General features: G+C 32.1%; 1 protein-coding gene across 1 annotated transcript in view; it reads right to left on the bottom strand.

Moving 5' to 3' along the window:
• LOC129227957 (glutamate receptor ionotropic, NMDA 2B-like) overlaps positions 1-18,185 on the bottom strand; it is an 86,990-nt gene that overhangs the window by 40,601 nt on the left and 28,204 nt on the right. The window contains exons 4-8 of the mRNA XM_054862582.1: positions 13,977-14,160; positions 10,632-10,755; positions 8,273-8,493; positions 5,793-5,940; positions 4,128-4,314 (exon numbers count right to left, since the gene is read on the bottom strand). Of these exons, the coding sequence (XP_054718557.1) occupies positions 4,128-4,314; positions 5,793-5,940; positions 8,273-8,493; positions 10,632-10,755; positions 13,977-14,160 (864 nt within the window). The remainder of the gene's footprint in view (positions 1-4,127; positions 4,315-5,792; positions 5,941-8,272; positions 8,494-10,631; positions 10,756-13,976; positions 14,161-18,185) is intronic.

Below are 18,185 nucleotides of genomic sequence, written 5' to 3' on the forward strand. Positions count from 1 at the left end.
AAATAAAGAAAAAAAACTTTTAAAGTGTTTTTAAGCAGATGAATACAATTTTAAAAAATCTCCTATAGGCTCGAATAATTTAAAAAGTTTTAAAAGAACAAAATTTACAAATCTATGCTTGAATAGATTTGGGCTTCAAATTAACATTGTATAAATGTATCTACCCGTTTCTTTGTTAGTTAACTTTATATATATATATATTTATTTTTTTTTTTTGGTTCTGGCAATGAGTCAGTTTATTTACCCATCCACTTTTGGCAAAGGGCATGTCATAAACAATAATTAAAAAAAAAGCTTTTAATGAAAGCGAAACCATCGTTATTTGCGTAAGTTTATCTGGAACATGTTCCAGACACACTTTGCTTACATAGGGTCATGAATGCGTCCTTTGGAATGGATGACTGCACTCTCTCTCGCATAATTCTCGGAAACCATCGACTTAAGAGATCTTAAGGGATATTTCCTGCACTCGAAACAAGTAGTTTACCGGAGCAGGTTAACTGATGCTAATGGGACACTCTAGCTACAACATACACAACAGTAATAAGATCCCAAGAAACAAGGATAGCATAGGCATTTATCAATAAATAAGTTGGAAAGTACTTGCAATAATTATGGTTTATCAAGTAACAAAAGTTTCTTGATTTCTTCATTAAAAACATTCTTTATTCTTAGCAGTCAGATAATTGGATCAAGTAGAAAATTAATTTTATACACAAGCAGTTCAATGCAGCTAAAATATTTAAATGCATATAGAATTTTTCGCTAAAGGCACTTTCAGGTGTATTTAGCGAATTATTATTGTAGGGGAAGGTGGGGCACATTGATACAAGGGGCACATAGATACACTGACAGCATATTGAGAATTATACGAGTGAGAAATTCGCCGAATGACGTGGAGATGGTGCTAGTGGTGACTCTGTGCACAGCAAAGTTTCATCACCCATCAGTTGAAAGTTTGTTACCAAATGGACGACATGCGTTTTTGCTATCGCTGAGTAATTTCTCGCCGTTCTGTTTGTCAACTCATTGCAGTTGTGGAATAGCAAATATCAGCTACAGCTACACCCAAAGGAAAGAACAATTTTATAGTGAATCAATTGCCCATTGCGTTTTTCTCCTAACGTATTGGATTTTTTTACAAAAGTAATATGTTTTCAAAATGTCCTTATGGGGCACATTGAAACACTTTTTGTGGGGCACTTTGATACGTATCAATGTGCCCCACTATCGAGTGTATAAATGTGCCCCACTCAAGTGCATCATTCTCCTTTTTTTTTCTTGAACATTAGTAAATATTTTTGTACAAAATTATTACTATTTTTTGTACATTCAGCCGTCAGTACAGTTGCATTACAATATTTCAAATATTTTCACTCAAAATTAAAAAGTAATTATTAAATATTTTAGTACAACATTTTAAAAAATTCTCGAACGGTACATAGACTTTATCTGTACGCGTGCATGTCTTTCTGTGGTGTGCTACTGGTCTGCATACTCACTAATTATGTTTTGTTCTTATATGCAAGGTTTGTTACAAAATAAAATAGCTGGTAAAGAGTGGGTTCTTGGATTCAGAAAGAGAAACAGTCCCATAACATTGCACAAACCTGAAAATACCAGTGTTGCGCGTTCGTTAGGTTTTAACAAGACTGCAGTGTTGGAGTTTTATCAAAACTACGAATCAGTCCTTGCTAGGTACCAGTTCACTGGTAGCAGAATCTTCAACTTTGATGAAACTGCAATTACCATGGTTTTGAGTGCACCAAAGGTCTTAGCTCATAAAGCTTAGAAACAGGTTGGACAAATTGTTTCAGCGGAAAAGGGGGATCTTGTAACATTTGTTGGCATAGTATCAGCCACTGGGACAGCAGTCCCACCAGTTTTGTTTTTCCTCGGGTCAAGAATCATTTTTTGGAGGGTGCTCCTGAAGGAAGTTTGGGGTTGGCAACCAAAAGTGGGTGGATAAATGCAGATTTACATTTAAAAGTGTTGGAGCACATAAAAAACCACGCTAACTGCTCGGCAGAAAATCCCATTTTACTACTCTGGGATAATTGTGAAGCCCATGTTTCAATTGCGGCAATTGATTATTGCAAAGAAAATGGGATTATTTACTTATCCTTTCCTCCACGCACATCACACAAATTGCAGCCACTTGATGTGGCTGTGTTTGATCCTTTCAAGGGAAAATTGAAGAAAGTGTTCAATGACTGGCATTTAAATCACCCTGGAAGAGGTTTGACAATTTATGATATTCCAAAACTTGCTAAATTAGCCTATTTTGAAGCATTCACACCAAAGAATATCATGAAAGGTTTTGAAACGCCAGGAATTCACCCGTTCAACCAACTGGCTTTTTCTGATTCTCATTTTGCACCATTAGAAGTGTACAAGATAAACACTACTCCACCCTCGAATGATGCTCTGACAACCTCCTCTGCCGTCACTCAAACTCCTGTTGATTTATCGTCCGACCAAACTCCGAACCTTCAAACTCAAACTGTTCCTGATACCGTACCATCAACAAGTGAAACTGCAATGACACCAAAAGATGTGAGACCATATCCTAACCACACTCCCAAATTACCAAAACGCAGGGGAAAGGAACGAGGGAAATCTAGAATCTACACAGAGTCACCAGAAAAAAGACGCATTCTAGAAATATACGAGGCAAAATAGCAGAAAATTCTTGCAGCACAAAAGAGGCAACATTCTAATAAAGAAAAACACGCTGCCAACTTACACGGAACATCAAGTAAAAAGTCGAAAGTCATGAAAATGAGAAGGAGCGAAATTTATACTGATTTAATATCAAGCAGTTCAGATAAAGATGACATTGAATATGGATCTTCAGACTCTGTCAAGACTTTTAGCGATCTTGACGATGTTCAGCCATGCGCAGGCGAGATTAATATTGGGGACTTTTTTCTGATACAATCCCTCAAAAAGAAGAGTAATACATCGCGTTGGTAAGGTTCAGCTTTTATATGATCGAGATGAGTATCAAGTGTCATATTTGAGAAGGAAACCAAGTTCATCTTCCTTTATTTTTCTTTTAATTCCAGATGAAGCTTCTGTTCATTTATCAGATGTCATACGCAAACTGCCACCTCCCTTAATTGCTAGAAGAACTAAGCGAACATCTTCTACTGTGATATTTTCTGTTGATTTCTCTCCTTATAACGTGCAATGACTACTCATGATGGAGAAATTAATATTCATAGTGTTATTATTTAATGTTGCTCAACCACCACTATTCAAGAGGTATTTTTCTGACTATTTGTTTGTTATCATTTGTTCACTCTCTTTGCGTATTTTCTTGTCATTTTTTGTTCACAAGTTGTGTTAAATGTGTGATATAACAAAGAAATATGTATACCTACCTATTCAGAAAGTTGTTTACGCAAAGTTTATTATGCTACGCAGCCTCAGAGGTGTAATCAATGTTTTTTTCGAGTAGCTATAACAAAAGTTACTAATAAATAGGTTTTCTAAAATTGTTTTACGCTTATTTGTGTTGTTTTTATAACTGTAACAATGTATCGCACCTTGTATCAAACTGATCCACAGTCCGTATCAATGTGCCCCGTACATGGGGCACATTGATACAAATGGCATTTTTCAAAAAACCCTCAAGATGGGGTTGTTAGGTTTCAGCTATTTTTTTTCCAATTTTTTCCAAGATACTACGGATCATACTCAAGAGGTTAGCAGCGACGAAGTCCGGAAATATATGTCTGACTAAAAACTACTGGCTTTTGAAAAAAAGTGTATCAATGTGCCCCACCTTCCCCTACGTTATGTTGTTTATGACTGCCCGATATAAGAAAATTTTAAGAAGTTTTTTTTTTTTTTTTTTTAATGTAATTCGGTTCAATGTTTAGATTATTTTGTTCAACAGATGCTATCATTAATTCTAACGGCATAAAATTCCATATTAGTGCTGCTTAATGAGGTTCAACAGTATTTTCAATTATGTCATTTTAAGTATCAAAAGTGAGAAAAAAAACGGCAGGTGAAAAAAGTTTATCGAACCGAATAAGTTTGAAACGAAGCATTTTGTTTGTAAACAAACCGAAATACAACTTAACGCATTTGACACACATCTGAAAAGTGAAACTTACCTAAAAAGGCTTTTGGTGAAATAATACCCGTTCTTTTTGCAACAACAATGGCTATTCCGGTTTCTAGAAAAGGAACTGTAAAGTCGACAGCCTGTTGCCTGTCGGAATTTATTTTGATCGAAGTCACGACTATATCTGCTTTGTGATTCAGCAAGTCCGCTACTAAACCATTCCACGTTCCATTTGCCTGGGAAAAATACGACATTGATCTTATTTATATGGAAAAGCTCATGTCATTTCAAATTTCCTATTTCTATTTTCGATTTTGTACCTTTCTGGTTCGTTTCACATTTGGTATGGAATGAGTTACTTTTTCTTATGCAATATGTAGGCGACTTTACTTGCTATTTTTCATGGAATAGGTATCAAAATAGCTATGCAATAAATTTTTTTTGTGACAGACGCTTTTGTAACAGATCTTACGTATAAGGCAAATTTCAGATTTTAGGAAAGTTTATTTGCAATATTTTGTTGTGTGTATTGTTATGTTGTATTTTTTCAGGAATGTAAATTTATTTTTAATGTTATATATTGTCTTAAAGAACTTGAAACAAAAGTGTATTAAGGAAAAATAAGTTCTTAAGAGGCAATTTTTGAGTAAAATATACATGAAAAGGATTTCAAAAGAAAATAACAAGAAAACTTTATCTTTTTCACATTTTAAACAGGTAAAAATCATTAACTTTTTTACAAACAAGGAAGTTATTTTATTTTTGCCTTTATACAAGCTATCGCAAAGTGGCCTAAAGAGAGTGAATACAGTTTAGAAAATAAATTTTAAATCACCATTCAGACGTATTGTCAATTTAGTGCATTTAGTCAATTGAAGTAACAATTCCTAGTTTTTTTTTTACCTCGGTTTCCTTAGCAAATTAAATTTTGACCAAAAAAGTAAAGAAACACTTAAATTGACCACGGTTTTTCTTCTGTTTTTGAACTTCGTATTTTGATCTAAGCTTCAATCAAAAAATTGTTGATTCCTAGTTAATTGGCTTAAGTGGAATCATATGTACAGAATAGGGGGGAGGGGGATTTTTTTTCGGAGTTCAACTTTTGAAAATTGATTACGCACTAAGAAAATGTAATGCCATTTTTGAACCCCATATCCATACCTTGCTAAATTAGAAATGTTTCAGAGAATGCAGTAATCTACTTACGGTATGTTCTAGTTTCCTACTTCTGCAAAAGCATGTTATTGTTATTTCAGAGAATAGAAGTTTTATCACATGCTAATTAAAGTTACACAATGTTTCATACTTAGAAAATTAATAATTTTAGATGCATGAAGTATAGTCATGGTTGGTTTGGAATGCTTTCTGAAGTAAATATTTTTAAATATTTGAATTATAGTCAATATGTTTGTTTAAAATGTTTTCTTACTATCCGTATTGTATTTGAAAGGTGGCTTTTTAAGTTTCCTAAGCATAGTGAGAAAATTAAATTTTTAAGTTTCTATAAAATCGTCAGTGTTTCAGAATATAAAAAAGAAAAGTAAATAAACGGTGGATTATAATTTGAGTCCTTGTCAAGTAATTTTTAAAGGATTGTAACAAAAGAAAACGTAATGACATATTCAAGAGCAAAACCGCTAAAAATATGAAATTTTGGCGAAATGCCATTCGTAATAGAAGAAAGACAAAGAAAAACAACTGATACATCACTTACATTAACTACTCCCCAAGCACCATCTTCCACTTGATACAAGTCATATGTAAATTTCAAATCCTGCGAGAATTTCTGCAACAAGTCAATGCAAAATCCTGAGCAGCACTTGTAGTATTCGGGGTTTCTTACTGCGACAGAATGGTTAATCCTGCGAACAAAATATGCACATTGTCATAAATTATAATTGCTTCTAATTTGATATGAAAGAAGCTTAATATCAAGAAATTCGAGGTCTTATTGTGGCTAACTTGTCAATCTCAAAAACCTTACAACAACTAGTCTTCACAAGTGGATTGACAATAACTGAGAAATAAAACTCGGAATAACCAATCACTGCACTAAGCGGTACCCTACTAAGCTGCAACTTCTCTAACAGATACATATGGCATAGCTGATTGGTAGAAAGCAAAACATGTTCGTCCGTTGTTCTTGTTGCAACGAACCAGGCTTTCGCAGGTTTCATCAATTTCCGGTGAAAATAATGCATCTTTGTCAAAACGTTTCCGGAGTTGTTACAAGTTTCACGAATGCAAACTTCTTATTGTGGTGAAAATACAGTCGAGCCTCCATATATCGAACTTCCACATATCAAAATTTTCTATATATCAAAATCCCAGCAAATTTCAATGTTCATTACATAGAGAAATTGTTTCTATATATCGAAAAAATCTATATATATCGAAGTTTTTTTGAGACATTCGTAGATTTTTTTTTCCACTTTAGACTGTTTGTCTCATGAAAAATGAAGGTTAGGGGAGAAAATTATGTTTACTAAAGGTTGCTAAGAAACTCATAAGAAATCTGGATGGGGGTGTGTAGATAGGTCGTTGTTCCGTCCTGGAGTTCTTAGATTCCCTCAGGTTTATTTCAAATCTTAGTAGTAACCAGTAACACTGTAAAATCAGTTTCACGTTATCGTTTTTGTCTGTTGATTATCATTCCTAGTCTTTTTAGCTTCAGTAAAAATCATTCAAGTAAGTAGATTGATTTTTTACTTTTCTCTCAATTACACTGTCAAAGCGAAAATCCCCTCATGTTGCGAATCAAGTTGAACTGCGGAAGAATGAAGATGTATGAAGGCACAAAAATGTAATTTCTGTTAATTTTTCAGTTATTAACTTTCGTTTAATCCGATGCTCGTATAAATTAGAAATTGGGTTTCATGCACGAAAATTAGCTTTAATCTTAATGTTTTAGGAGATTTTTTATGATAAAATAAGATCGTTTCTATATATCGAAATTTCTATATATCGAATTTTTTTCCGGCAATTTGCTACTTCGATATATGGAGGTCCGACTGTACTTTTAACAACCTGTTTAAAGTTGATTTATGTACTGTATCGTTTTCAGTTAGCTTACGGCTCGCCCGATTGACAAGCTCCCGATGAGAGCGAAATCTAAGACTCTAGATTCCGCAACTTTGTAAGAATTGCGGGCAAGTAAAATGCTTGACTCTTACTTGAATTTTTGTCTCAGCTTTAGCCATAGTTGCAAAAATGTTTTTGGAGCTTTCCTGGTAAATTAGGAATATACCAAGCTTTTTTTTTTTCATAATTTACACTGAATACTGATTTGTAAATAGAAAATTGACGGAACGATTTCTGAATTCTTCAGAAAGAATCGAAGATTATTTTGAATGGGGCCATGTTTTTAATATGAATTGATTTATGAAAGGTGGCAGAAATTGGTTATATCAGCTGCCCATTATTTCCAGGAACATTTCTGAGTAGTTTTTACAGTGTATCTTAAATTCTTAAATTACTGCGGTTTATTCAAAATATGCGGTATTTATGTTAGCGGGTTTTTCTTTTTTTTTTGCTAATATCTTTTCAAATTAAACTATCAAAAAATATTTTATAATGTTACAAATTCTGTAAAAAATAATATGTTCATGGTTATTTTGTTGTAATTTGGCTTAATTAGGCGTTTCCTTCATGAATTTTCATCTAAAATTATCGCAGTACCTTAACCTGTAAATACTTTCTTGTAACGAGTATACAACCCCCTTACATTGGAATGATGTATATGGCCCCCTGATAAGATTTGTGAATGGAATAAAAAGAAAATATGAGAAATTGGTGGAACGTAATCGAAATTTATCCATGGAATATTGTGGAAACCTTTCAAGGATAGCGGTTAGCGGGAGTATTCGTTTTGTTTTGTGAAGCCTTTGCGCAGTGTTTTTGCATATTTTGATGTAAATACGTGGCTACCGTTGAGTTTACGGTGTTAATTGATATTTGCCTAATTCTATTGTTAATTTAGCAGTTGTTTACTACATTTTTTGTACATAGCTGCAAATAAATCTTCTGCGTTTTTCTCAAGAACTGTGCTGTCATTAAATAATGTTAGAAGTTGCACCGAACTCGTAACAATATGTTTCCGAAATTTCTCAGACTTTCCATAATTGACTGTTTCAGGCCATTTAGAAATCATTTAAAGTTAAAAAAAAAAAAAAAACGAATATAAAATGCTCTTACCCAACTAGTTTGTGCTCTGGAGCAATTCTACACCTTATAGATCTACTTGTCTTGCATTCGCCTGTCTCGTTGTCTGGAGGTAGAAGGTTCACATACGGTGGCTCTTTTAGGAAAGTTATCTTCAGGTTGAACTTTTCTGGCACTCCTGGTGGTGGAACAGGACTGTTTCCAGGCCAAACAATGTCTTTAATATCCAGAGTGTTGTTTTCCCACCAACCAATCTATCCAAAAAGTAACAAAAGAATTCGCATCATAATTTCAAAAGAATTAAATCTCATTTGTATTTTCAGAACCTCAATTAGTAGATTAGGATTACCAAATATAATAATAAAATAAAAAAATAAAAAAAAAAAAACGTACGGGAAGTTCACATGAACATAAAACTAAATAGGCATTGTTGATTACTGACACTTTATGAATACATTCGAGTACTAAATAGAGAAGGTTTAAATTGCTGGTATATGACCTATGATCAATATAGTTTTTTCTAAGCAAGAAAGAGATGTAGTGTTTGTTATTAATACGTACTGGGCAATTCTGAATCAGAACTATACCCAAGTTTATTAATATTACTAAAATGTTTACTATCTTTATTTTTTGTGAAAATAAATTATAAGTGATATTACCAGCTATCCAATAAAAACTGAGAGATAGCGTGATATGTTACCAAAAAATTCCAACTTTGTGATACGTCATCAGTAGAACAATTTACATTATGCAAAACCATAAAAAAAAGAAGAAAAGCAAATAAATAAAACTCACATGACATTAAAATACCGAAATTATCAAATAAAATCAAGCTTATTTATTTACTTTTAACGTTTTAAATTTTTTTTCGAATAAATAATTCAAACTATTTTTTTCTTCATAGTTTTACTTTTTTGCTTTAATTTATTTTTTAAAAGCTTCTCGATTGTTTATTTAAAGCATTTTGTATTTAGTTAAACAATTTGCTCTCCATTATAAAATCAATTCATAAATATTTGTTTATGTTGGCATATAGATATCATGTAATTAATTTAATTGTTAATATATAACGTGCTTCCCTGAAACCTTTAAAAAACTGACGAAGAATCAAAAAGCAGGGAAAGAAACCAGTTAGGCCACAATTTGGTTCAAGGCGCACTGACGCGTTTAATGAAAGGAAAAAAAATATACAAATATATTCTCAGCTTACACAAAATTCAATGGCTGAGAAACGAATTTCAATGAATTAGTTTTTTTTTTTTTTTTTTTTTTTTTGTGATAGAAATAAATGAAATATTTAAAATCACACATGACTACAAACACAATGTCACTTTATTTATCTAACAAACTTAGTTATGTCAGTTAGCAATCAAGGGGATTATTTTATAGATAAAATAAATTATAGAAACAACTTTGTTAGTCATCTACTCCTGTTCTTGCTATTGTTTTTGGTGTATTGATTGATAAATGAAATTATTTTCCCTTATTGTTATCACTTTAATGAGCAAGTTGGATAAGTTGCTGCAAATTCAGAAAAAAATGTGTATTGGTCAGCTGTTTTTGCAACTTAAAATTTTATGAACAAGTGAGACACATAGTGCAAATGTTAATGTGAACCTTTAAAATAAAAAAAAAACAATTATTCAAGTTGTTTTTCTAAAATTCATAGCTGAGGCAAACCTAAAATGGCATTGTTATAATGGTGTGGTTAGAATCTCCGCCAAAGTCAGGATGCTGTCAAGCTAGTTTCGAACCAACTCTTAATGCCTTAAAGCTGCGCTTTTATAACTATAATTGACTATTACACTTCTACATAAAAAAACAAGTTATTTTTTAAGAAAAAAAAGCCCCAAAAAAATAAGAAATATCGGTTCTAAAACTGCTTATAATTTTTCAAAGTTATTTCTCAACTATTAGAGATTTTTTTTTTTTTTTTTTTGAAATCTATAAAGATGAGTATGAGTGTCAGGTTAAAAAAGCTATTTTTTATGGAATGACATATATGTAAAAAATAAATTTTAGGAACACTTTTTGGACGTTTTCCTCTTTTTTTTATTTTTTATTTTTTTTGTACCAAAGGGAAAAAAACTTTATCCCGATTTTTGAAGTGTTTCTATTGAATTACAGTCGGAATCTTGCATCTTTACTTTGTCTTTCGAATGTAAAGACAACATAAAGGTGTTTTTTCTGTTAGTTTCATGTTAGCAACTTATATTTTTTTCTATAAAAAATAACGACAAAATTTCAATAAAAAATTGCAATATGATATTCATTTAAGAAAAACCCCGTACTTTATTCTGCTTTAAAAGACATCACTGCCGTTCCGAAAAGGAAAAAGATTTTGTTTACGTGTTCTTTACAAAAGCTATTTTATGAAGAAATAAAAACTCACCCTCTCCCAACTGAAATAATTGAGATTCATGACGTATATTTCGACATCCTTCAAAGTTCCGTCTAAATTAAATTCAATCGGTCTTCCTAAAGTTTTGTGCTTTATGCTCACATCTCGCATGTGCCTGAAATAGAAATGTTTTTGCATACGTGACTCAATCTTTTCAATTCCGAAACACTCTGAAATGAGAAATAAAATTAGTATCCAAAAGCTACCGAAAGATATTGCATAATATTGTTTTTAAACAACAAATTTGATTATTTGCTAGAGCCTCATAAGTTCTTAAGTTTAAGTTTCGCAATCTTTTTGAAAGGATGTACAAGAGAAGTACATCAAATTATATTATCCAGAGTATTTTACGTTTTAATAGATTTATGTTATAGTAAATTTCTTATTTCTCTTTTATTTCCGTATTAATCGCAGGTACGCCATTTTAACTATCTAAATAATTTAAATCTAAGGTGTTTTAAGACAGCAGTTTTTCATGTGTTTCTCTTGTTATATAATATTAAATTCGTGAGACATTTAGTTATAGCTTTAGGAAGGCATTTTTAAAGCCTCTTTCTACAGCTAGCCATTTTACGTTTTGCAATCACAAAAAACACATAGAAAACAGCTGATTGAAACCCAAAAGACACGTGATTATGTAGGCGAACACTTCCAGCATATTGTCAGTTATATGACGATTAAAAATTTTCATTCTGCTGCAATGAAATGTCTTTTTGCCATAAAAGGCTCACATTTCTAAAAGTCATCACTTTTGTGGCAGTTTTCAACTTTTTTTTTTAATTTTTCCATGAATCTGCAGATAATAAAACATTTTTTTCACTTAGGTAAGATATAAAATCTCAAAAAAAAAAGATTCACCCTAGTGTATATTTGCTCATATCATACAGACCTCAAGATTGAGTTTTTCAAAAGGCACTTAAGGATGGTCAAAATAATTTTTTTATTTGCCTGTACCGTTTGCACAAGCACAGATACGTGATGTCCTGAGAAAAGTGATTCATAACTAATTGAAACAAAAATTGAAATTAAAGGAAAACATTTCTTGGTTAGTACAATATTTTACGCACTCTGTTCATTGATGTAAAATTTTAAAATCATGTAAAATAGAAGAGACAGTTTGTAATAGAAAAACATTTAATCAAACATTTAAAGACTTAAAATTTTCAGTTAGGTGAAATAATTGTACTTTTGTATGATTTAGATTAAAGTTGTTCCTTTATTAAAACTAAACAACATTTAAAGGGAAAATTTAAGTTCAGTAGAATCATGTCCAAATCCTTACGCGAAAATGAAAGGTAATCCGGGCAGTTGTAAATTCTAACGATGCACGATTTCATCAGCACCAACGCTTCAAGTTCAAGACTTTCAGTTTTAATCAACACAGTGCATTTGTCTAAACTTCACTTCGACAAATATTATTGAGATAGGAATAGATATTTAAACTTCTGGAGTCAAATTGCAAAAGATATTTGATAAAAATCCTTCATTAACAGACGTGGACTGATTTTCGGCATGAATTTTGAAATTCTATGCCGGATAGTTCCATTGCAAATTAAGCGAGCAGATTTGTCGTGCCTACAGAAAGTTCTGATGTTCTATTCGTAAGTTTCGTATTCCAGTTTCGTTTCGAAAATCATTCTAATTTGGTATAGGCTCACTTGAATATTTGTTACGTATTAATTGTGCGAAAATTTCAAATCGGGACTTTTGAGACGTACGTGATCTTTGTGACAAATGTATTCCTGATAATGGAAAACTGGTGTCAATTTTGCTTTTGACACGTGCAACGTATTATTTTAACTAATGATATTAAAACTTCTCTATCCGAACCAGTTCTCAAATTTCTAGAGAATAATCTCAGAAAATAAATCAGAGCATTTGAGATTTAAAGGAATTTATTGCAATAAGAACTGGCAGTACATAATTAATTTTGGCTGTACATTAAGCAGAAATAAATCATGCATGTATAGGAAAAATAGTAATATCGTTGATAAAATAAAGATTGTAATGAACAAGAAGTTGCAGAAAGACATGATGAAAAATGTTTCCTTTGCAGTAAAAGATTTTAACTTCATCTTCATTGTATGGATAGATGATCTTGATCTTCCTCGGAAACAAAAATTGCGTCAAGTGACGAACGTTCAACAATCAGGCTTAAACAATAGAAAAAAAAGTAGTGTAAAATTTACCGTCAATGTGTAGAAAAGAGTAATTTCATGGCTCAGAACTTAAATTTAGAACTTTGAATTTTTTAAAATTTCCAAAAACCATCCTATGGGAGTACTTCAGCATCAAAGGTCCTCTGTACCAAATCTGGCAAAGATCTGACTTAAACTGAGAATTTGTATTAGGAACATACCCCCACACACACATACATACACTTTTATATAGTTTCACTAAACTGTTAATCATCATAGTAAAAATTAAGATTATTAAGCTGTTAAGGAGAATCTAAGGAAATATTGAAACAAACCGTTTTGAATTCCATACTGAATTGACAAGACGGATGGTGATTATGCCTATTTTGCAAATGAATTTGTCGTTCCAACTGCCGACACGAATTTTATGGTCATAAATCTGTAACTTTCGTAGACTAAATAGTGAGAAAATCCATTCTTCAAATTTCACCTAAATTGGGTATTTTTATCGTGATTATTTAGAAACATGATCTGCAGGGACTTACGAGACGTAGATATAAGTGCAACGAAGTCCTATTGATCTCTACCTGCTTACTCTTTCAGCAGAAATTATCACCAAAATACAAGTACCCAAAAGAAATTGCTCTGAACTTATTTTGCGATTTCAACTTATATTAACAAGAGCCACTATGAAACACAGGCTGAATCGTATGCATTTTGAAGTTAGAAAATACGAGAAAACTGCTGTATTAATGCAGAGTTATTGCTTTTATTCTAAAACAAAAGGTAATAGGCGCAATAGAACAGGTCATGTCGTAATAAATACAAACCATTAATACAAATACGGACAGCGTCAAAATGAACAGTGCGTCAGCTCCTATTTTTAGGAGCCTTAGTGCAATGCTAACAATGGTTAGAATAATAAAATTTTATTCTTAGTAAAAATTAGCATAATTTGAAATGCATGAGTGTTAAAGAAATTCCTTTGTGCTTCAAAGTGAATAAGAAATAGCGAAGTTAATATGCACACATTTAAATTTATGTAATTAAACGTTATAATTCCTTTTTTCACTTTACAAACAGCTTAATTAAAAATAATGATGGTTTCACAAGGATGAACAATGTTATGATTTTTGTAATTTTTTAACATTATTAATTTAAAAAAAGGTTCATATAGCAAAAATAAAACTTTACTTACTTGAAAACCAAGTCCCCTCGGTTCCACCTTGACTGTCCAGATATGTTACAGCTTAGATTTGGTATAAGGCTAATATTTCCCGTTTTTGGGTCGTTGTAGAAGGATTCAATACCATGAGCAAATGTGTTCACTGCTCTGTCAATTTCAACATACAGCTTCTCCATTGTTACGTTAATATAGATACCTGAAACATGAGAGTTAGATTCATATTCTTTGAAATATGCACTGTAATTAGGAACTTTAGCTTTTTAACGTTTACCTTCGAACGAGATCGAATTTAAGAGATCAAGTTTATTAGGAACATACTGCAAAAAAACTAAGTCAGCGTGCTTCGAGATAACGCAGTTGCCATTCCTTTGTATGCTTCAAAATTACGTAACGCCTAACATTAAAACAGGTTTTTTTCGTACTACTAAAACGCAAATCTAAGGAAGAACTACATGCAATATAGCAGACAGCTCGGTTATCACAGCAAGAGATTGCAGTTTCGATCTTTTTAGAACTGTTCCGTACAAGGCCACTATACAAGGAAACTGACTTATCTGACATTTTGGTTCCAAAATTGCATGAGGAAAAAATGACTTTTTATAAAAGAAAGCCTCGTTGCAGAAAACTGGTGGTCACGCTTTCGCTGAGTTGCCTGATTGATGTTTGTTTATTTTACACTGTAAATGAGAAAGATTTAATTAATACAAGTTAAAGAACAAACTAGGGAAGAAATGACGTGCATTACTTAATAAACATTTCCTGAACCATTTTTGTTGAATCTGTGAATTAAGTTTTGTTTCTAGTTTGACCTTAGGTAACATTTCACTTAACTGAGCATCATTCCTTTACGACATAGCAACCAGTAAATGTTATAACGTATTTATAAATGCCAGAAACAGTGTTGAATCCTAAGCTGTCTTGAAACCAAAATGTCGGCTGTCGACCTGTCTTCTTATAGGAGTTTTATTTCAGTCTTGCATAACGCGTTATGTAGCCAGAGGCAGATGACATCTGAATGAAGCTGAGAGTGCCAACAAACTGGTGGATAGAGTGAATCCATCTCACCAGCGAGCGTCCGCAAGTCCACGGCTAGGGACGGTAAATTACTGCTTCAAATCTATGGTTTAATTTTTAACGTCAATATTGTCATGTGTTTAAAAAGGAGTTTGTGAGAAGACAATGTTTGGAGATTTCTTTTGCAAGCTATATTCACTTTCAGTAATTGCTAGTCATTGCAACTTTGTACTTAAAAAACTAAAAAGTAATGTTTTCATGTTTTTTTTATTATTATTTATTCTTTGTATATGTACCAACTAGAATAAAATATTTCCAAAGAAAAGTGCAATTGTTCTGCATTTTTTCACTTGATTAACATTTTTCAAAATTCCATCCTTCAAATTCCAAAGTATTCCTTTCATGCACCTCAATTGGATATTTTTATCGTGATAATTTAGAAACGCGATCTGCTGGAACTAAAGACATTAAATTATCAGTGCAATGAAGTCCTTTCCATCTCCATCTGCTTTACTTTCAGTAGAAATATCAACAAAATTCAAGTACCTAACAGAAAGTATAAGAACTAGAATGTTAAACATTTCCAAAGAAAAGTACAATTGTTCTGTTTTTTTTCACTTGATTAACATTTTTTTACTTTGGATGCCAGTTTTCAAAATTCCTTCTATTTCATAACTAATTTGTTAACACAACTACGTTTCCTGTGTTCAATAATAATGTCATTTAACTTTTCTTTGTATTTTTAGCATTACTTACCATGTCATTTGCTTTTATAAACACTGTATGGTTAAAAAACAATTTCTTTATTGAAACGTTACTGTTGGTGTGAAAAGACTTTATTATTAAAGCAGCAGCGCTATTTTAAAAATTAATAATGTGTTTGAGTTTGCGGAGCATACTGCATTTTACACACAAAATTTAAACTTATTTCACCTCTGCATCAAACACCAGCTGGATCTCTTAAGGCCACTGAATAAGGGGAACTGACTCTCCGACATTTTGGTTCTAATAATGCAAGGGCACAAAATTAATTTAAAAAAAAAGCCTCGCTGCAGAAAACTGATGCCCCAGCTTAAGCTGAGTTGCCTGATTGATTATTTTATTCTGTAAATAAAAAAGATCTAATTAATACAAGTTAGAAAACGAATTAGATGTGGAAATGACGTTCATTACAGTAAACATTTCCGCAAACATTTTTGTTGAATTTGTGAATTAAATTATCTTTCTAGATAAACTTTTAGTTACATTTTACTCAACTGAACATTGTTTTACGACATAGCAACCAGCAAATGTTACAACGTATTTATAAATACTAGAAACAGGGTTGGAGCCAAAACGGTATCGGAACCAAAATGTCGGATGAGTAGGCCTGTCCTTATATAGGGGTTTTAGGTCCACTAGCAGCTGGGATAATTACAGCATTAGCTATCGGTGTGAAGTACCATAAGATTTGATGGGATCATAAAACGTGCTGCGTAAACGAACGTAATGAACTCCTCTAGCCAGTGTAATTGGTCACTTGTGGTTTCTGGGGATTAGATATTGGAAACTACAGCTTAACTTTTCTTTGCTCTCCGCTCAAACACGATTAAAGATTTATAAGTTTTAAGAAACTGAGGTATATTGTGTTACTAAGAAAACTATTTTCGCAGTTTCGATGAACCTCGAACTGCTGTATTATATAAACTTCAAGAATTGATAGAAATAATGTTTCTTTGCTGTTACTTTGTGTGGCTACTGATTTTAGTGTATCATTAAAGTTATGATAATGTAGTTGCCAACTTGGAATAAGCAATGCTAAGCATGTTATTTTGGAGGACAGGAAAATAACGTGTGTGCCCTCGGTATATACAATGATTATTTAGTTTTGAAACTTTGTGCATTTGAAAATGTTTTTAGAAGACATGATTATTATATTGTTTTATTTTTTATAACTAAGAGTATATATTAACAATATTTGGGGTAATTACGCTTTAAAGCATTTAAAAAAAAATATGAGGTAACATAAAAGCTGTCATTAAGCTCATAGATTAGATGTTGGGGTAACTGAGGTGCACTCAGGTAATGGATGCACTTTTTTTTAGCTTAGCAATTTTCGAATGAACGTTCAAACAAGATGTCACAGAATGTAAAAAGAAAAAGAAAATCACAGCCAAAATGGCTGCTTTGAAAAAATTCACCGTAAAGCAGTGGTGCACAACCTTTTTTTCTCAGACTGCAACACCTTTTCTTAAGATGACACTCTCGGACCAGAACATATGTAAAACTTAAATATACAGAATGTGACCAAACGAATATACTCAAATAGAATGTTCTGTATTTTTTTTTGTTTGTTTGTTATTTTTGTTGCATACTTTTATTTTTTAACACACTTTAAGGTTTATTTAAACTAGAAAACAAATATGTGATAAAAAAAGGAGGTTCTTACTGAAAATTGTGAAGTTGATGCTCGTTTTAATATGAATACGACCCCTTAAAAACAATTTACTAACATAACTATGTAGAAAACATAATTTCTGATAACGAAACATCTTACACGTGTCTCTAATGTCAATAGTCTTTGAATACGAACGAGTGTTTCGTTTTTTTTTTTCTATGACTGTACCATTACTCTATTGTCGATGAACAAAGCAGCGAATCATGAAAGCAAAGATATGTAATAAGAACTAAACTAATTTTATATACTGAATTTTTTTTATTTTTAAACTACCAGTTTTTTCCACACTAAAAATAGTAAATAAAAGAATAATAATCGAACTGTGTAACAAATGGTTTAACTTTTTTGCGATTCAAGTATGCGTCTCATTAAAAAGGGACGTAAATGCTCAGCGGAAAGATTTCGAAGATTCGTCCCCGCGCGTGAAAATAAGGTCTGTGGAATTGGAGTTGGATTGATTTTGAAGTAAAGGAGTCGATCGAAAATATGGCGACTCCGACTGCGGGCTTCTTATTTTTCTTTCATTTAATAAAAAAAAAACTGACTACCAATTAGTTTGATTACATGTATAAAGCCTACTAATAAGAAAATAACTGTCGTTGTAGCATCCAGCTGGCTTGATTCTTTATCAAACTTTCTTTAACAGCTACCTACGCCGCGCCGTCACCTAGTTAGCGTGTTTTTTAACTTTATTTTATTTATAGCAACTGTCAGAAAACAGTTTTGTTGCCTTATATTTTCTAAGTAATCACTTTCAAATTAAAATAATG

This window comes from Uloborus diversus, chromosome 8, assembly GCF_026930045.1.
Source record: "Uloborus diversus isolate 005 chromosome 8, Udiv.v.3.1, whole genome shotgun sequence".
NCBI classification, from domain to species: Eukaryota; Metazoa; Arthropoda; class Arachnida; order Araneae; family Uloboridae; genus Uloborus; species Uloborus diversus.